At 40.3% G+C, this 21,563-nt stretch overlaps 1 protein-coding gene across 3 annotated transcripts in view; it reads right to left on the reverse strand.

The window, feature by feature from the left end:
• Positions 1–21,563, reverse strand: part of LOC113956903 (neural-cadherin-like) — a 61,099-nt gene that overhangs the window by 4,213 nt on the left and 35,323 nt on the right. For 2 of the 3 annotated variants that reach the window (XM_027663904.1, XM_027663903.1), the window contains exons 17-32: positions 20,206–20,489; positions 18,099–19,713; positions 16,656–16,749; positions 15,318–15,502; positions 14,876–15,105; positions 11,754–12,025; positions 10,755–10,969; positions 9,675–9,802; positions 8,993–9,120; positions 7,121–7,244; positions 6,343–6,523; positions 5,301–5,467; positions 4,311–4,575; positions 3,521–3,701; positions 2,487–2,731; positions 740–894 (exon numbers count right to left, since the gene is read on the reverse strand). In XM_027663904.1, coding sequence (XP_027519705.1) covers positions 740–894; positions 2,487–2,731; positions 3,521–3,701; positions 4,311–4,575; positions 5,301–5,467; positions 6,343–6,523; positions 7,121–7,244; positions 8,993–9,120; positions 9,675–9,802; positions 10,755–10,969; positions 11,754–12,025; positions 14,876–15,105; positions 15,318–15,502; positions 16,656–16,749; positions 18,099–19,713; positions 20,206–20,489 — 4,469 coding nt within the window. The remainder of the gene's footprint in view (positions 1–739; positions 895–2,486; positions 2,732–3,520; positions 3,702–4,310; positions 4,576–5,300; positions 5,468–6,342; positions 6,524–7,120; positions 7,245–8,992; positions 9,121–9,674; positions 9,803–10,754; positions 10,970–11,753; positions 12,026–14,875; positions 15,106–15,317; positions 15,503–16,655; positions 16,750–18,098; positions 19,714–20,205; positions 20,490–21,563) is intronic. The other variant, XM_027663905.1, reaches the window with a different exon arrangement.

Genomic DNA, 21,563 nt, shown 5'->3' on the forward strand with positions numbered 1-21,563 from the left:
TTAAGTTTCTTACCTTTTTTGAACAAGCAGACATCCGTGGGTGAGTAAATAATCTGTTTAGACTATTCATCTATAATATCCACAATGTTTTTTCAAAGCTCTGTCTTCGCCTGACATGTTGAAAATGTAAAAGCAGCTAGCAGAAATGTTAATTATATCTGTTTAGATATAATCTGCTCTACTCTAAGTATAAACACAGCTTGTGTTCACTGGTGCATTTCTGTCCAGAGCAGAAAAATGTAGAAAGGTTCTTCCACAACCACCCCCTGCTTCAGGGCTTAAGAGGAGTGAATGCAGCACCTCCCCTTCCTAAAGTCAAGTGTGAATACCTGCTGTCAGGAGCAGCCTCCAGAAAGAGTCTGTCCATGAGGAACAGTTCACACCAGGCTCTTTGAGGCCCTCGGAGCTACCCCAGTAATGAGCCCTGAGCACCTCAGGGTCTCCTGAGTTGTGAAACCAAACCCACCAGCTGACAGTTCCCTGCTGCTAAACTCGCTCTCCAGGCTCCTTTCAGTATGCACACAGGATCACTTGCTTTAAGACAAATTAAAAATGAATAGGCACTTATCCCTGCTTAGGAAACACACATCCTCGTGTACAGAACCCTACAAATAATTCATCTGCCAATTGCAGGAGTGAATCAGCAGAACAAAGGCTGAGGACAAACCATAATACATATTTTCCTTAGCATGGTGAGCCACCAGTCCCCTCTTAATTGTAACTTAACAGCGATCCTTACTTCGTCTTGCTCCCCACCCCCTTCTTCGTTGTAGTTGAGGATGTTTTCTCTGATGTCCTCCAGATCCTCGGGATGTGCAGATCCGTGGTAAACACCTCCATGCAGACCCTTGCGTGTCTTCCAGTGAGCCCACAGGAATCCAGCACTGAGCAGAGCTGTGGGAACACAGGAGCAGAGCAGAGCATGATACAGACCCCCAGTGCACAGCAGGGCCAGCACTGCTGCACTGGGGCTTTCTCAGCACATGGCTGGTGTTTGCACTCCTCAGACCAGTTACACGTGAACATCAAACAGAGAGGAAAAGCCTTTAAAGAGCATTTTGCAACACCCTTTGAAGTACAGCTCGAAGTTGTTAAAGACCTGAATGACCCAAGTGGTGTCTCTGAACTGCCTCTATCCTCTGTGGAGCTAAACTGTGTCACAGAAAATGCATTACAGAGGAGAAGCACTGAAGGAACAACATGGTGACAAGTAACAGACACAATTACACACAAATGAGACACAAGAAGACACAAGACAGAAGAGGAAATCACTTTTAGATGTTTTACTAGAAAAAAAAAAGATCAGGCACATTTTGCCTTAGCATTCATGAATTTAAACATTTTTCTTAAACGCTGAGGTGCATTTTACACACTGACAAGCTTCAACATCAGATAATGAACATAACAGAAATTGAAAATTGTGTATCACAGTGTTACCAACTCTATAAAAATTGATAAACGCTCATAGTAAGACCTCAAAGCATTGAATACCATAAAATAACAATGCAATTAAAGAAACTAGAATCTCTTACAGAATATCCACATGGCAGAAGGTCTGTGGAGCAGCATCTAAATGACCCTTGAGACTGAAACTGGGGTACACAGAGGTCCATGCCCTCTAACAATGATCTATTAGCAACCTCAGCTATCTGGGATTCCAAAAGCTGTGATACCACTTAGCTTCCCACGAATTTGCTGCTCATATTTGCATGGCAAACATAGTATCTAGCAGAGTTGGGGAACCCGATGGCATTTCAGGTAGCTACACAGATGGATTCCAAAGAGTCCACAATACATTTCCATACTCTTACTACAACTTCTGAATGAAGCAGCATTAACACTCTAAAAGCCATGAGAAAAATCCTGTGTCCTTACTCAGGCAAACTTTTACGACATCTGAATAAACAAGAAAGGCTCAAAGATGTGATCCCTCCTCACTAGTAAAATCCTTCTCGTTTTCTTTTTGAAGTTCAATGACTAAGCCTGAAAATGGCTGAGGAAGACAAAAGCAGCTGTTTAGGAGCTGGAACACAACTGGAAAGATGCAAAGTCTGCTCCTGCCTGATGGAGTGTATTCCTATTGCACTGTATGTTTCTCCTACATTGAAAAATCTGTTTCACGCTCAGCAGTATTTTAAACAATGCTTATCTGGTAGCAATTTCCACTCTCACTGTTCAGTTGCATTTCCTTCCAATTATGCATCTGAACAGTTCCTCAGCAGTGAAGTGCAAACGTGCAGAAAAAAAACCTGCAGAAACTTCCCACAGCTCACAAACGTTGATTCACTTAGTGATGGGTGCACATGGGGATGAACAATCAGCTACTGCCAGAGCCAGGATCATGGCAAAGAAATGAAGGCAGAGTCAAGTCTCCATGAGGAAATGGAGTTTTCCAGCAGGAGGATGAGATGACAAGTGCTCAGGACAAGACGGACACCAAAGGTGAGCTCACCAAAGGTAATACAAGACGTAGTTGCCGTAACTACCTAAGAGCGCCAGGAAGCAGACGCAGATGGCGAACAGGGAGCTGAAGCTGAGGCCCGTGTCCTTGTGGAAGATGGCCAGGGTGACCTCGCAGTGGCGCCCGGTGTATCCGTCGGGGCAGTGGCACTGGAACTCGGCCGGCGAGCGCGCGGTGCAGGTGCCGTAGTGGCAGGGCCGCTCCGCGCACGCCGTGCGCACACACTGCCGGCCCGACGCGTTCTCCACCACCATGTGCCCCCGCGGGCACCTGCAGACAACAAGGGGAAGTTACACCGTTAAACTTCGAGAAAAGCAGGCGTGGAAGACAGCGCTGAAGGTTTCAGAACAGTTGCTGACACTCTACGTTCGGTTTCTGAAGTAGCTACTGGGAGTAAGTTCTGTGAAATGATTATGGGATTATGGTGTTTCCTGGAGCAGCCATACAATAATGAGCTCCACAACTTCTAACCCTTTTGTCTGGGGCTTTCAGAACTTAGGTAGTTCCATTGGTTTCTGCAAGATTATCCTTGTGAAGAACAGCTGGATCAGGGTCTGCAGCTCTGGCCAGGCAGGACAAGCTATGCTATGTTCTTTGTGTTTCCAAAGTAAGAAAACTCCGTTTGCGTGGACAGTGGCAGTCAGGAATGCATGTAAACACTGAAGTGTGCATGTAAGAAAAGTGTACATTTGCACAGCACAGCTAACTTGAATTAGAGCCCTGACCCCAGCCCCAGCCACACACAAGAATCTGAGCTTAATGGTGCAAGATTTCTAACAGCCCAAGCGCCCTGGAAGGGAACAGAGGTGACAGCCTGAGACAGTGTAAGATGTCAGACACTAACAAAAGAGGCAGGGAGCCAAAACTGTCACAGAATCCCTGGAGCCAGCTGAGGGTGGTGCTTGTAAGGACACAGTAACCTGCTGTCTGTGCAGGCATCCAGCTTTGTGTGCCACTGATCTGATGAGATTGCCAATGGCAGCCTTCGAGCTGCACTTCAGCACCCACCCTTTCCCACCTCAGTCTACAGGGTTTTGTGCTTCTATTTCCACCAATTACCTGCATTCATGCATCATCCACAAATCAATACAAATAAATTCCTGGTTACAAGGGTTATTCCTACAGGCCTCTGAAGAACAGCCTTCTCTGATGCCTTGGGCACTCAATACTGACACCAGCTCCTTCTCCTGAGTGTCCAGAGGGATTCTGTAGTTGTTAAATCTGACATCCTTCATACATCCTGAAGCAAGGCAAAAAGAGATGGTTTTAGAAGACATTCAGCAAGAAGGATGTGAAGCAGTTGTAAGATTTGGCAGCTTATCTTTAACAAAGAACCCAGGCTACCAAAGTTTAAATCCAGGATTGAATTTACCTTAACATTCATATCATTTTTCTTAATTTTTTGACTGAATTTGCTAAAGTTTTGATTCAATTTCCAGGCTGAAATTTGATTTGTTTTTAACACACACCGTGACTTTGTCCACTCAGTTGCTAAAAATTCAGACTGTTTGCTCTAATTCAATAAACCATTTCTAATTTTAGTTAATGTTTTGACTGAGTGTAAAATCCAGTAATGCAAAAGTAATAAACCACAGTTTGGTATGTGCAGCCAAGTGAAGAGTTGACCCATCTCTGTTCCAAGTCCAGTAGTTGACCATATGTGCGTGCTGTACATCCCTGCTGTACCTTTTCCTAGTCAGAACAGCTTATTTGTCCCTTTTGCAAAGTGTCATGCATGAAATCTGTGTACTTTGGGCTCTCCATAAACAAGAAAGTTTCCTGCAAAATGCCCATGTAAGCTTCATTTTTACAGGTCCATATTCTGAACAGTGAGATTGAGAATTCCTACCTTGAAAACTCCTGTTTTGATTGAATGGATAGGTGTTTCCAAGGACCAAGCTGCTGGGGTCTATCACAATCTCTTTGTATAATCCTTCTGCTTTCATAATCTCTCTCTTCCCACCTCCTTCATAAAGGCGAAGAGTAAATTCATTTTCATTTCTCTCCAGTGTGATATGATGCCATTCACCATTATCAATGTGGTAGGAGGGAAGGCTTACAGAATAGTCTCCATCACCCAGGTTGTAAGAGACCACCAAGAGTCCCTGGACAAGCTTGTGGATAATTAACAAACAGCAAGAAAGAAAAGTCATTCCTTGACATTTAGTATTGACCTGTAACTTCAATCTTAAAGCATTTGTTTAAATTTAGGGTATGTTTACACTGCACATACAGGTGTAATATAAAAATACTTCAGGTGCTACTGAACTAGACAACCTAAATACTGGTAGCAGTGAAGTCCCAGTAGTATCTAACTCACTCAGAATAATTTTACTGTGCATCTGTATTGCACAAATTTATGGGGTTTTTCAAATGGCTGTATCACAGCTACAATGACAGCTCAAACTAACTTAGCTGAAGAGGTGACTCGTTCAGTGGTGTGTGTAAAATGAAAAGGTTGTCATTTTGAGAGCCTGCCAGCATTAGAACTGCTACAGGCACTTGGCTGGGCAGAGTCTGAACCACACAGAATCAGCCACATGGTTCAGTGGGACACCAGGGGACAACACCCTATTCATCCTGGTGTGTACAGAAACTGTATTTCACTGCATCTGGCAATAAATTCCTTTAGAATCCAATGGGATACCACAGCTGTGTAGTCAGTATCTCAAGCAAAGGATCAGATCTGTGTGTATCCATAAAACAAATTCCTAAGTGTTTGTGCTCAGCGTAAGGTTTCTTGTTCTATGTCCAACTCCTAAGCTAATGTTTGTCTGAGCTAACTGTGACTGGCATTGATGTAGCTCCCTGTTACTGCTGTCTCAGGTGCCTGGCTCACCTGCAGGGTGATGTGTTCGTCCTTCCTCCGAGACAACATGCTGGTGATGACACTGTCGGGCTGCCGAGTCCGGAGCATGGCCTGGAACAGCGTCCTGCGGGCAGAGACGCTCACCGGGAGCTGGTACCGGATGTGAGCCCCTGGCTCAAAGGTGTATTCCTGGGCAGCTAAAAGGGATAAAAACCTTTAAACCTTTTTGTGAGCAGAGGAAAATATTATTGTTTCCCCTATTATCATAATAAGTGTTGAAAGTAAAAGGAAACAATTGCAATGCACAGTCTGGATCCATGAGACAGCTTGTCTTTCGGGACGTGCCCCCTCATTTATCTCCACAGCTTCTCTAGTCACCCTCCCACTTCATCTTTCTCTGTGAAGAGGTGTTCTCCTGCCTGACTTGATCCTCCCTTACAGTGCTCACGTGGGATGACAGCAGGAAAGCAGCAGCTCTGACCAAGACGAGAGACTGCACACCAAGTATTAAGTATCGCAATCAAATTTCACAACCTGCTATTTTATAGTTGTCTTTCTGCTGCAAACTTTGGTTCCATGAGAGCTAAAGGGTCCTACTATTCCCAAAGCACAGATCCTTAAGCCAGCAGAGTCCCTTCCTGACACCAAGAGAGCAGTGATTTCTACTTCCAGTTGTGCAGTTCTAATTCTGCACAGAAAGTGGTACTGGCACACTCATGTTTTTAGGTTATTGCATAGTTCTGAAAGTGAAAACAGATGCAAATCAAAAAATTGTGATAAAATAAAATAATTTTTTTTTCACAATTTTTTTGTCATGCAGTCTCCATTATACAGTTATTGCACAAACACCCTCAGGATTAAAGAAATAACCCAACAGAGAAAAAGTAATTTCTCAAAGGGAATTAGAAAAGAAATTTGTAACAATCACAGGCAACAACTACACTGAAACATGGCTTTACACAGTTTAAACATAAGGAACCGCCTCAGCAATCATTACTTTCAGATATTTGAAGTTTTCTGTACTGTAAAATTTAGCAGCCTATCAATAATGAAACAGAAAAACAGGTCTCACCTTTGTCACAGCGATAACCGTGGTAACCCGGCAGACAGTGACACGCGAACGAGCCCCAGTCACCAAGGCACCTCCCGTGAATGCCACAGGAAGAGGATCCCATGGTCTCACAGCTCTCATCCGTAAGTGTGCAGCCAGGGAAGCTATTCAGGGACTCTGCAGGAGACTGAAGGTCATATACCTTCAAAAGAAAATTGTGTGATGCCACAATATTACCAAAGAAATATTTATACTTCATTTTGAACAGAAATAGCTGCACCACTTCGCCACCTGATCCTCATCTGCTCTGCTGAAGTTGCTACGTTTGCTTTTTGACATTCAGACTTTGACTTATTTTATCAAGAGCATCTTCTGCCTTTGAATAAACTCAACTGACTGTGAGAGCAAAAGCCCTTAATACTTCCAAACAAAGCAGACAGCTGGCATAAATATACCGTTACACAACTGCCATTCAGAAGTTCCCTGAAAGTGCAAAGAAGCTTGGAAAACAGCTGCATGAAGCAGGGGATAAACAAACACACAGTTTCTGACTCATTAATACATCTGCTCCTAATTGAGAAGTAAATTTTAAAGATAGTTTGTTCTATTTATTCTATTCTATTCTATAATTTATTCTATTTATGACAGAAAAATCCAGAATTTTCTTGTATTTTACAGCGACGCACGTGGGCACTGAATGGATTCATGGAAGTAGAAGTGTCAGGAATAATACAAATCTCCCAAAAATTTAATAAAGAGGTTTGCTCCTTTGCTAAAGCAAATGTTACACTGCTCTTACCTGAGTATCCAATATGAAATTGCGCAAGCAACCAGAGAAATGTTTGTGTAGCAGTTGTGGGTAGGAATATGGCAACGATTCTTTTACACCACCCAGCTGCAGAACATGGTTCACATTCAAATACCTTTAAAAAATCATATAAATAATAAAAATAGATGTGCATCTACCTTCAAACAGAAGCATTAGATAATAATGCAGATAAATAAATACCTACACTGCACTTCCAAATAATACAGGTTTTATAAAAATCACAGTAGAATGCAACTACTTTATCTTTCTCTTTCTCTGAAATAGTGAGTGGAAGCTGGCCCTTCAAAATAAAGGGTATTTTTTTAAACATGACAGTGAAATCTGCTGGAAGTTTTACTGTGGGACACTATTACAATTCAGGTATGTTTGTGTTCACATCAGAAACAGCGGTGATATTCCAGACACCCTATTCTCCTTGAAGTGCTCTGTGTGTGCACAGTCATCCTATGCTGTAGGAATACTACCAAAAAGACTGTTCCGTGCGTGATAAAGGTCAGAAACCCAAAAGTTGGTGGGTCCATGTGGTCTAAAAGGTATGACACACATGTCCAGGCTCTGCAGTGTCTCCCAGTCAGCTCTCTGAGCCAAAGAATTCTACATATTTTAGTCCTCACAGTTTCTTTTTCCCTGAGTTATCACTTCAATTTTTTTCTTCATTTTCTCTTATATTTTTCCCTTTTTTGTGTGCTCCTTTCATGATCAGGAGGGCTCCATACAGCTGCTGACAAGGCTTAATCCCACTGCTAATCAGAGCACTTGCTGGACTATCTATTCCACAGCTCAAGTATCTTTGTTTGTACAAAGGTTTCCCTGAAATGTAACCTGAATATTCCTCACTGTAACTTTAAGGCCCTGTACTGAAGAGCTTGTCTAAATCCTCTTTGCACCATTCTTTTATACACACTGAGACTTATCATATCTCTCCTCAGTTTTCCCTTATTTCATTTAACTGACCTCAATTTCTTCATTCTTGATAGGTCTTTCTCTCGAGACAAGCTGTTTAGAGTCATTGCTCTTCTCTGGACTATTCCCAGCTGGTCCATGTCCACCCTGCACCCAAACCACTCTACAATTCTGTGACTGAATTATACTTTGAATATAATAACTGCTTTTTGAATCAAATTTTCCAACTTTTTTGGTTCTAACTGAGGCTAAGTGCTGACCCAACAGTACAAGCAATTTAAACCACCCCAGTCACTACTGCTCCTTGGCTAAACCACTTCCCTGGAAATCAAACATGGGTGGTTTTTGTTTCAGTACAAGACCACAGACAGATCAGCAGCAGCCTTGAATCAGCAGTTTGCACAAGTGCACCAGGCTGGGAACAGCATGGATACCTGTGCACTTCCTCTGGCTCTGCTTTACAGAGGATCAGCCGGAGACCCCGAGGTGTTAGTCTGCCTTAAGATTGTTCACTCAAGGCCGTCAGCAGGAGCCCTCAGACTTATCCCAACCAGACAGTCAGATTGGCTGAGGATACAGTTATTGATATTACAAAGCCAAGTGGCCTAAATTCAGGAGGTTTTCAAGAGCAGGCTCACAGTGACTTGATAAACAGTGAGAAATTCTGTGGGCAAAGGATGGTACATGGTACACAGGAGCTCCAGCATTAATCCCACAGTGTTCTGGGGTTGTCACTTAGTACTGCAACACTACTCAGGGGAAGACTGGTTTCTTAAAATTTATTTAATGGTTTAAGGTCCAAGCTCGGCCTAGAGGGTCCTAGAGAAAAGGAAATGCTTTTACGCTCCTAGTGATTAACCATATGGGCTTCAATCTGATAGGTAGAATGTTCACAGGCCTTAGAACCAACTGCCTTTCGGTGAGTCTCTGGAAATGTACCTTGCTCTTCGTGGGACAGACCCAAACACTTCACAGTTTGTACGATCCTCAGTGGACAACCATTTGCCAACTCCCTCTATCTCCGAGACAACAGCTGCACTGCACTGATCCAGAGTGAACCGAACATCCTGTGCCAAAACAAGGGCTACTGAATTAACCATTTCCACAAAATTCAATAAACGGTTGGTTTTTAACCCCCATTCTGTTTTCCCTCTTGCAATAACCAGTAAAGACAAAACGGAACCATTCAGTAAAAGAAGGAACTTAACCCTGCATTTTATTTATGCTTTTGAGCAGTTTAACCGCTTACACAAGACATGTAACTGCATCTGCAAATTAAATAATTGTTGCTTTTTGTGCATAGATTCCAGTGTCCAAATGTGTACATTGCATGGGCAAATTACAACTGAGTTTTTGTGCACATTCCATATGTGCTGCTGCAGAGCTTAAAAAAGGCAGAAAGACTCTTCTGATCATAGAATATAAATTACAACATAGGGAGATTTGATACTGACAATGCGGTCTTCTCAAAATTTCTATTATTCATCAAATCTACAAGGACAGGTAGAACAATATATATAATTACCAAGTCTGTTCTTTCTACCCTCCTGTTTCCACACAGGGGAATGCTACTGGAAATTTTAATATCCTGTTGTGGAATAAAAAACCCAAACAAACTGACCTGACCATTGGTTCTGACTTCTAGTCGATGCCATTTCTTGTCTGCTACATTCAGATGGCTTGGAAACTGCAGCACCACAAAACCTGAGCCATGGCTCATCTTCAGCACAGGAATACCACTGGAGAGTTCTAACACAACATGGGCAAGAAATTAAACTCAGCTTTAAACAAGAATCCTTCCATTTTGGATATGTCAGCAGTTAGTGACTTATTTAATGGTTATTACTGGTCACATAGAGTGGGCTCACTACTAGAATTATATTCTAGGACTTCCACTATGCAGAAATACTCATTCAGTACATTATTTAATTTTATACTTTAAATTATGCCACTTCTGTCAAAACACTGAAACTAATTCCTGATAAGCAATCTGCAATTTTATGATGTTCTAAACAATACATGCAGGTTTAACTCCCACCTTCAACTCAAATTTACAAAGAACTGCAAAGCAAGGCAAAAAAAAAGTAAATTATTAACAATATTACCTTTCCATTAATTGGGAAAATAAAAAATGCCAACTATGCTGTGCATCTTTTATATTAATCCACAAAAAATAAGCAATAGTAACCTTTTAAATATACGTCAACATAAAGCACTGAGTTCTACTTGTGTGGCATGTGGGGCTGGATTCATGCATTAAATCATTGCATGTAAAAAAAAAGTGTAAAATTGCCCCAAAACTGACAGGTTAAGTGGATTTATTTTCTCACCAAACTAGATAAGAATGACATGCGACTAAGACTACATTAATCAGGTAATACCTGTCTTCAAAGTACCTAAATTCCTTTATAGCACTACAGTTTTTCTAGGTGGATTATTTTTTTACATATGTATCAATCTGTTTTGCTTTCCCCTTCATTTCTACAACTCTGTAACAGACCTAAAGCCACAGGTGCAGGCTACAGAAATAGACATCGAAGGAGAAAAGACCTATTAGGAAATGTTTCAAAGTATTTTCACACCAGAAAATAAGTTATCTCATTAAAGGAAAAGACAGAATTCACAGACTAACTGTTACACTGCTCACAGGCAATCCGTTCTCAAAGACATTTAATTTTTCCACCCACTTTTGCAGAAGTACCTATTGCAATGAAGTTTCCTGTACTCCCAGGTTCTGGATTTGATAAAGGACCACTATATAGTAAAAGTCCATCTGGAACCACAGTAATAAACTCTAGAGAGAGTGAGCTTTCAAAACAAGGCCTGATGGGATGAAACCATGCATATCCATTTCCATGGAAACTGTGCTTAGTCTGCTGGCACTCTGGTCCATGAAAGGAAGCAGGACAAAGACATCTGAAAGATCATAAACAAAAGAAATAGTAAAAATTCCTCCATGTTCAACTTTTTTTTTTTTTTAATTTTACATGCAGCAAAAGCAGCACTTAAGTCACAGTGAAAAAATATCAGTGAAACAAAGATTTTTAGCAGAATCTCAGAGGTGTTTGGTAATTATTAAAATACTCCCTCAAAAAAAAAAAAAAAGTATTTTTGAGGCCATGTGTTTGAGAACAATGAACTATTTCCCTAAATAAGTAACACAGAATACCAAACATCAGTTTAAAAATTCAGGGGGGTTAATTTCTAGCTGGAATAAACCAATATAATTTCACTGAGGGAATACTTCTGCATGCCAAGTGATGCTATAATAAAACAAGTTTCCTATCTAATTTCCAAGCTCTCTATTACCCACTGTTTAAACTACATTTCACTCCTACATCCACTGACAGCCACCCTTATTATTATTATTCTTTTGGAAAACAAAAAATCCAGGGCACACATTTCTTCACACTGAATGAGATGCTCTTAAAATATGACATGTGTTAATTACAGCATTTTGTTTTCCCCAGAGTTTTCTTTCTTACTCACACACTATTTCCACTGCTTTGGGAACTACAGCACCATCCGGGTCATCAGGAAAGACCCTGTTTAGGTCCCAGGGTGAGTGTGGGTTTTTTTGTTTCTCCTTCAGTCAGAAGTATATTTACGGCTATTTTAGACCTGTGTATCTTGTAAGCTCTACCCATTACTTTAAAAACAGGAGGAAAAAGATACAAGTGTGCAATACAAGTGTGCTCACCTGTAGCCATTCAAGGTGTCAGTACAGATGCCCCCGTTGAGGCAGGGGCTCCGAGGGTAGGAGGAGCAGGGCTGGTGGAACCGTTCCCGGGCGGAGCAGCCGCAGATCGGGTGGACGGTGGTTGTGAGAGAGACAAAGGACACGCTCCCAGTGTCCATCACTGTTGGAATGTCGCCCACCCTCAGGTGGTTTGTGCAGCCCCCACTGCAGTTTGCACTCCTGCACTCGTCCACATCGATCTGGGAGATGTTCAGCTGCAGAGCTGACTGGATCTAAGAGCAAATACAGTTCAACACATCACCACTCCCGTCCTAATGAAGGCTTTTACTTACTCAACTTCTGAAAACTCTTAAGCCATCAGAGACTTCAAGGAATGCTTTAGTTTCTTGTTTCTTAATAACATCCCTGACTATACAGACAAGCAAAATTACCCAAAAAACACAGGAAAAAATTTGTAAAAAATTTTCAGCAACATTTCCTAAAAACTGAATCGTTGACATGACTGACTGCAAACATGTTAAATCTGTACTGGCCTACTAACACTATTTCCAAGGACCAAAGCTCTGGGAGCAGTGATACTCTACCTTGTGAGCTGTGTCATCTGTGTCACACCTCTCTGCACCCTGATAGTAACAGGCAAATTTCAGCTCAAGTCAAGATAAACTCCTCGGGAGTAACACCCAGATACTGTTTCTTACATTCTCTCACACACAGGCACACAGACATGGGAACACACAGGGCTGAGCTGCTTTCAATAATCATGTCCACAGACAGTGACCTGAAAAGACAACTCTGCAGCAACTCTGATTCAGTCTAATGATTCGTGCCCCATAAATTTAGATTTAACGTCAAACTGTCTGAAACAAAACACCGTCAGTTCAGCACCCTGGATGCTACATTAATCTTTGCTATTCATCATTTTTATCACTAATTGGAGCTGCATCTAAAAGCCCAAGTACCCAAATAAAGAGCAGAGCCTCAGTGTACACACAGGTCTGTAAAGCAGAAATAGTGTCTCCACAGTTCCCACCTTCTAATCCAAACAGACCAAGGAAGCCCCAGCAGAGCACAGGGAAGGGAAGAAGCTGTTCATGAGGTGCCTGAGGCAGGAACAGAGCTGCCATTATTCCTGGCTTTTTGTCCTTCAGCCTTAGCACTGGACTAAGTTATGTCAAAGTTTGTTCCCTAGCACAGATTTCTTCCTTCTACTTGCTTGGGGATTTTGCACAGGTGCCTGTTAGAAAGCTTCAGAATTTGATTTGTGTTTGGTGATTCAAATATATTAAAGTGATGTGTCTGTAGTGCCCAAACCTGAATGCAGGAGACCTCACTACTCCCACAGTGGAACCCACTAAGGTATACAAATGTAAAACTAACAACACCAGGTCTTTATATACTAAATACAGGGGTTTTTTTCAAATGATAAAATTTATGGCATATTTATTAAAAATAAGTTTTGAAAAGATCAAAACAAATATGTAAGTAAAGTGCTTCTATTATTTTTTCACTAGTGCAGTCATCCCAATGCACACTGTAAGAACTCTGACCTTTACAATCAACTGTCCATATATCCTCAAATATAGTAACATGTATTGATGATCACATCCCCATGGGCACAAAGTTACTTTATAATGACATGATGCATCCTGTCAATGCAGTTCTGTGTCTGCTGCCCATGTTTATAACCATTAGTGAAGGGTCTGTAAAGCACATTTAGACATCTCTGTAATATTGTTATAGAAAAACTGTATATAAACAACCTTGGCTCCTTTAAAGTATTAGGATGGATTATTTTTCTGCTAAATAAAAATAGCTGTTGTAAAACTATATCCCAAGGAGGTAATGCAAACATACTATTTATGTAGCAATTCAACAAATAATTCCAGTGCTAATTACTTATTTTCTGTATTTATAGTTAATATGTACAAAAACTACTGGAGGAATTCTCCAGCTATGACTGTTTTCCTGTAAACTATTTGTGATTGCTCACTAAACCTATTCATTACATATTGAGAGGTGATATATAATTAATACAAATGTATTTTTTTCATTAAAACAAGTAAAGCAATCCCCTTGTTACCACTTTGAGGAATGACATGTCATGCACTGTGGCAGAGAATATTTGAAATCTATGCTGTTTTCTATATTAACGTTGCAGTAATTCAATAAATATGCAAAAGAAGCAGTTGTTACCCTTCCCAAATACTCCCTGTCTCTGGCATTTCCTACCTGGTCACTCTGAACAGTCTCATACCAAACAGCTATTTAAGAAACAGCAAGATACAGGCAGTGTTAAGTTAAGACAGCCCTGTTTTGTTCCCAGAATCAGGCAAACTCCACCATATTCACACAAATGGCAAGTGCTGTTTTCTCTTTGGGAAAAATCCTCTGTAAGATGTACCATGTATAAAACCCAAATATGGCCCCAGAGCCACAGACAGCACATCAGGAATTGCCTCTTATAACAGTAAAAAAAGTTGGAAGAGGGTGTCACTTCATATTTAAAGTCGTCCAGCTAAATGCAATCAGAGAATTGGTTGTCTCAATCTCACTCATCTGTTGTAACTGTTCTTCTAACTGCATATTCCTCCCAGCAGGGCTTTTTCTATGAAGTGTCATCTCTTTGTGCAATAGAATTTCTATCTGGGTGGCATCAAGCCTCTACTCTGAGTGTCTAAACACAGGCTGATGATTTGGAGATTTCCTTCAGCACCTGAAATGTCCAAAAAGCTGTCATTTCCAAGACATTGTCTGTACTACAGTACCACTTTGGCTTCTAGGGATTCTTCTTATTTCATATTCAAAAGTCTTACCAGATTACACAATTAAACACTAAGTGGAGAAAACACAGGCATCTGTCCCATGATGGAAATGGAGACCCATCTTCCTGCAGCTGTAAAGTGATTATATGCACTGAACCACCAGTAAAACCATACAATTATTGTAGATGTGGGACTAAAAAGAAGGAAGGAATCTTGAATTAAGCATTTACTTGACAAGTGCTTTTTTCCTGAGTGAAGCAATAAAAACCTTATCCGTAGATCTAGAATATTTTTCCACTGAGGTTTGGGATATACACCCCTCAAACTCAGAATCTGGGTGAATTCCATAGATGCACAAACCTCATTTTTAAACGCTGCCATCTCAGCGTGCAGTTTCTCAGGTCTGTAATATGCTGAGCCACCACGGACTGCAAATCTGACATCTGTCTGTTTTCCACCCCTGTTCATGACACTGAAGACAATGACATCACTCAGCTTAGCAGGCAACATTTTTGCAAGTAACTCCTTGAACTCTCCATGTCTCGTTTTGCCGTGTTCATCTCTCCTTATGAACTCCTCTGCTGTCACATCTGAGTTTGGGATTCAAAAACCAGATAAACATGAGATACTGAGAGATCACAAGCTAATTTCTCAATTTTTTGTATTTAACAACATGGAAACAGACCAGAAAGTGCCCTGCAGTGATAAGTAAATCAAATATTGATATAACAATACCTACACCACATAATCATTCAGTTAGAGGAGGAGCTGATCTAAACTCTCACCAGCAAATAAAACCAACCTGACAGACGCACAGTGGCTGAGTTTTGTATGGCTTCATTTTCCAGCTCTCTGACATGGATTTGTACTGTAGATATAACATCAGGACAAACTCCATCAGAAACTCTAACCTTTAAGTTGTATATTCCCTGAGGAGTATTATCCACCATCAGCAAAGACCCGGTCCTCTGATTTAATCTGAAAGAACTAGACAGAAACCTTTAATTAGGAAACCTTATTAAATCAAAACTGAGCACTTACTTTATTCATTAACATGATTCAGAAGGCCTTAAATGTTACTGTGAAGGCTACAGGATCAAAAGTGATGGGAATTAACCAACAACCTCAGAAAAGCACCAGAAACACCTTAGTTCAGAAATGACAATTTGCAGAGCTTATAAAAAGATGTTTGTGCCACTCAGATTTTCCCAAATTTCACTAAAATCAGTGTGCAGTTGAACCAGGGTTTCATAGGCACCATGAGCTCAGGTAAGAAACAGAAAAGTGACAAACCACACAAACCATTCCAGATTATCACATCTCTGTCTGGAACAGGTCTGTCTGAAACCTCTGACAGCACCTTCATTTCACACCTCAAAGGGCCAGTAATCTGCAAGTATGGAAATACTCCAATATTATGGAACAGTAACCTCTTAACAGGGAAACAGGCCCAGGGGCTGCTGATGGATAGAAAGCCAGTCTTTAATTTTGGGCTACATAAAGCTTTTAAATTTCTAGTCACAGCACAGACAAAAAATTCACATTCACTTTCACATCCATTTCTTCCCTTTCAAACAGCATTCAGTCCTGCAATTACCCACCTCGCTTTGTGATATGAACAAATAATGTCTCAGTAGGAATTAAGAGTCCAATTCAACATTTCATTTAACAGAAAAAACTCCACTAATCTGAGTTATGGTTTTCACATGCAATTGTAAATTTAAACATCAAAGAGATCACCAAATTCCCTTTCACTCTGGATGAAATTATTCCATTCTCTACTTTTAAATTTGGGATTTGTATTCCATCAACTCTCATATCTGAGAGCAAGCATTAGAAACTCTGCCTATTTTTAAACTGGATCTTACAGAACGCACATTTTAAAATAAATTAACAGTGACATCTGACTAAAAATCAACATCATGGTATGATCCTGCATTCTCTTGGAAAAAATATTTTATGCATTACTTTTCTTAATACTTCGCTACCCAAAGGAAAAAGAAAAAGAGCATTGAGAAGGTACATCCCTTAATACACTCAATAACCCTGGCTTTATGCAATCCTGAACACAGAGAAATACATGGTAAAATAATTACAGAAGCATAAATATTACTCATTTTGACAGAAATACAATCCTCACTTGAGCAGTTTTCCTTCAGAGAGAAATGTTTTATTGTCCCAGTCATCTTGATCTGGTGCAAACACTTCCCCAAGCACTGTTGTTGACCATTTTCCTGGTGAGATAAATTAGAATAAATCTGCATTTAATTTTTGCTTTTCAGTGCATTTTATGTTCTGCCACATTCATTACTGCATTTATTATTTATTTATTATTTTCAGATTGGTGATAGTTATAATCCAAGATTCTTAAAACAATGCACAGCCTGTCATATGATTTCTGCCAGTTCTGGAAATGTGAATATACTACAGATGTCACATGAAAGAAAAGCTGAAAACAGCACAAAACAACAACAGAATAATACATAAATACAGCTCTCTATGAAATTCTAAGACATAAAAAAAAAAATCACATCAGGAGTTAATCCCCAAATGTTTCACTGCTTGCCTATTATTTTAAACAGCACAGAAGTGGAATAGAGCAAAAGAGGGAGAGATCTTGTGGGGTCCAGCTGGGAGAGAAGGACATGACTGAGAAAAGGTAATGGGCAAAAAGCCACCAAGCTGGGCCAGGACTTGATCCTTTTTTCAAGCCCCGATGTCCTGCCACAGGAGTGCAACATCCAAGCAGCTCTTCTAAACCAAAAGAGCAACTCCAGGGTTGGAGACCTCTGAATTCAACAGTCAAGATTCAGCAACATGGGAAATTTTTAAGGTTCAAATCAGGACCCAAACCACCCTAGAAACTTCATTCTCTCGTTTCTACAGTATGATCTGGTCACATTTTTTTCTAACTTAGGTGTACTGAATCCAGCAAATGTTACTCATTGCAACATACCTTCTGTACATTCATCTTCTCTAATATTTATCAGAAATTCTACTACTGTAGTGGCAACTGAGATATGGCCAAGTCTATCTAGAATAGACTAATTGGGGAAAGGTGTAATAAACTACTTAGTAAGGGCCACCAGAACTAGTGTAAGGTGAAGTTTTACAGGTAAACTTCAGGAAAAACACAGTAATAGAAATTTAAGACAAATGTTAGAAAATATTATTAAATTGTTCATCTTCTGTCACATACTTTTTGAATTGTGTGCACACAAAAAACTCTGTGTAGGTGAAACCTCATGAATGGAAAACAGATTTTACTGGTTTATAAAAATACTGCAACTGCAATGTATCCATGTTTTCAGCTAACAGTTTTTTGGTAGATAAACTTGTATAAACTAGGGTCTGAGCTTAATGTAGTTTATTTATTCCACTTTATTTAGTAGTTCACAGAATTGAAGTCGCGGTTTTGAAATACGTAAACCGTTCAAGAGATAGATTACCAGACTGCAACAGAAAAAATTATGTGTAAAACTCTGCTATATTCATGAACCTGACAGAGCATCCAGAATCTGACAGAGCATCCAGAATTTGACAGAGCATCCAGAATCTGATATAACATCCAGATAGCACTTACCTTTGTAACTGTACACATAGACTTCCTTATGGCCAGACTCATGGCAGTTGTCATTTTCATCACCAACTGTTATAGTCAGGGTGTTTGTAGAGCTCATAGGTGGAATCCCACTATCTGTGATAACTATTGGCAGATGAAACACCTTCTGCTTTTCTCTGTCAAAGGACCTCAAAGCAGTTACAGTTGCTGTGCTATTTCCGTTGTCAGTAAGAGAAAAATCCAAAGAGTTCTGATAATGTGGTGGCAATGAAAACGTGAAGGGTGGCCCATTTTCCTCACTGTCCGGATCAAATGCGTGAAGCAGCTTGGATGTGTGATTCATATAAACTATTTCAGGCTTCAGTCTATTCTCCCAAACTACAGGCATGTATGGTGCCTCAAACCTTGGCCCATTATCATTAATATCAAGCAAGTTAATCAAAACTGTAACACTCCCAGTGCGGGCAGGTGTCCCTTGGTCTGCAGCTTGTACAATTAAAGTGTATTTCTCAATGACTTCACGGTCCAGGGTATTTGCCACAACCACATGACCATATTGGTCAACCACAAACTGTCTCATAGGATCCGAATCTGATTTTATAGAATATACAATCTTCCCATTCAAATCAGAATCCTTGTCTGTAGCTCTCACTGTGGTTACTGTAGTACCTACAGGCATGTTTTCAAGTAACGGGTTTGCCTGAATAAACTGAGAAAGGAAAGCTGGGCTGTGGTCATTGGAGTCTTCAACCTCAATCAGGCACACTGCAATACTGGAAAAATCCATATCTTCCACTGTGACAGTAAGATTAAACTTTCTTTCACGTGCATTCTCAAAATCCAATTTTTTTTTCAGTCGGATAGTGCCACATTGCCATTCTTTGTCATTCTCAATGTAAAACTTCTGATCTGGGTCTCCCCCAATGATACTGAATGTTAAGTCTGCATTTTCCCCAATATCTGCATCTGTAGCACACACCTGCAAAACCTCAGAGTCGATGGCTCTGTTTTCAGGAATTGTTGCCTGCCACATCTTTTTTGTGAACGCGGGTACGTTATCATTGATGTCTGCAACCCAGACAGTGGCAGTGCCAGTTCCTGTTAACCCTCCCCCATCTCTTGCTTCCACAGTAAGAAAATAATTTTCAGTCCTTTCCCTGTCTAGCATTCCCCCTGCAACGTGGATTGTACCGGTACTGGGATTGATATTAAACATGTCAGTACCAAACTCATTTTTCACATTCTCCGTTATGCTGTAAGTCAGGACAGCATTAAGACCTACATTTGGATCATCACGATCAACTGCACCCATTTCCATGACTAAAGTGTCCACAGGAGAGTTCTCAAACACATTCCCATTGCAGTCATCGGGCATGCACGTGAACATGGGTGCATTGTCATTTATATCCCACACGTTGATAATCACATCAGCAAACCCTGTGAGTCCTCCTCCACCTTCATCAGTAGCCAACACAATAAATCTCCACAGTGCTCTCTCCTCCCTGTCCAGTGTCTTGTGTGAGTAAATGCTGCCTGTTTGCTCATCTATTGTGAAAATATCAGCTGCACCATACCCGTGTAATGAGTATCTCAAATCTCCTTCATCCACATCACTGTCAGGATCACTTGCCATGACCTACAAAAGTTTTGAAAAGAAGACATAGAAAGCATGAAATATGTAATGATTGCATCACATCCTATACGTTGCTAGAGTCTAAAGGTGCCCAAGAAAAAGCATATGACAGGGTATTAATATGTGCATGCCAGGGAACAGCAAATTAGGGACAATTCAGAGTGACAAATATGCTTTGCACTACAACAACAATGTAGATATTCTAGTACTAAAATATTTTTCATATGCATAGAGGCAATTTAAATATGCTATTCTGATAGTTACTTTAAAATGCTAATTATTTGCTCTTTAGGATCATAGATGATCCACCCTGTTTCTCCTACTGTCTTTGTAACTGTTTTTTTCTCTAAAAGTCCACTTCTCCTCTTCCAGTGACAAAAAACCTCAGTAAAACTAAACTTAATTATATGTGCTAGATTATTGTCCCATAATTGTCCCACAGTAATCTGTGCACTTTCACTGAAATATCATAGTCTCTGAAACTGAATACACTACCTGAAGTACAAAGACTGGTAACGCATCCAGTTCCTCAATTATACTTCCATAGTATTCATTGATAGAGAAAACTGGAGCCTCATCATTTTTATTCATGACATTGATGATGATAACGGTGTAATCTTCCCATTTCCCATCAGAGGCCAACAAGTGAATCTCATACATTTTTGTTTCTTCATAGTCCAGTGGTTGGGCAATAAAAATGGCTCCTGTTTCTGGATCCACATCAAGGACTCCTCCCATGTTTCCAGCAGTGATCTGATACCGTAATTTAGCATTTGTTCCTGTCAATTACCAACAGTGTCAGAAAACACACATTTCTGGAAGCAGACTGAAGCATGGCATGTTGAGATGAAGTACAAACCACACAACAGTTGATTTGTGGTATTATGGTTTTGTGGTCTTTTAAAACATGCAGCTATGTCAGATTACTTATCAGCATTTTCAACTCGGGTATGTCTCTAATTATAAAATGCGTCTTTGCCATGACATAATAATTCTGCTTTTACTGTATAAGAGGACAGAAATAAAGTGCAATATATCCATCATATCAGGTCACCTGTCCAACACTACAGAGCAGATTTACAGACAGCCTAAGTAACAAACTAATAGTTCCTTGAGTAGGTAAATCCTTTTTCAGTACATCTTTGTCACATTTGCCTCAGTCTCCTACATAGTGGGTGAGCAATCCAGTGCAGTCAGGATTTACTTCTACTTCACAAACATATTGACAGAACAGTCCTTTGGGACTTGTGCAACAAAAAAAGTAGGGCTTCACCATACAGTGGAGTCAAATGAGTGATGTACCACAGCCAAAAGATGCAGGTCTGTACTGTTCCCTCTCTCATTTATGAGCATTGGCTGTGTACTTACTTTTACATGACCCGTGGCTGAATTCTGACTGATTTGTGGATAAAACAATATAGCTAAGACTCATCATAGGCAGTTAGGAAGTCTAGATTCAAATAAGAGACTGTTCAGAAGAAAAAGTAAAAGAACAACTACACTGCCCATAGAGAAAGCAAATGAATCTCACTGAAATCAAGTCTGATTTATTCTAGTTAATCAGGATGTTTATACTGGCACCCAATTTGTAAGAAAATGGTATGATCTATAATGAATCTGTATTTTCTGGCACAGAAATTATTTCATATCATCCCATATTAATGCATGCCTCCTGAAATAAGAGATTACACCTCACGGCTCCATTATGAACTGATGTTCATGCCTGATCAGTTCACACTTAAAAGAAGTTTTAAAATCTAGAGAAAAAAGACACTTCCCTTCCTACCACACTAAATATGTCTCGGTGTCCTGAAATTAACTCACCAATATTTTAGACACAGCCATGGGGAATC

This window comes from Corapipo altera, unplaced genomic scaffold (assembly GCF_003945725.1).
Source record: "Corapipo altera isolate COAL_440 unplaced genomic scaffold, ASM394572v1 224, whole genome shotgun sequence".
In the NCBI taxonomy this organism is placed as follows: Eukaryota; Metazoa; Chordata; class Aves; order Passeriformes; family Pipridae; genus Corapipo; species Corapipo altera.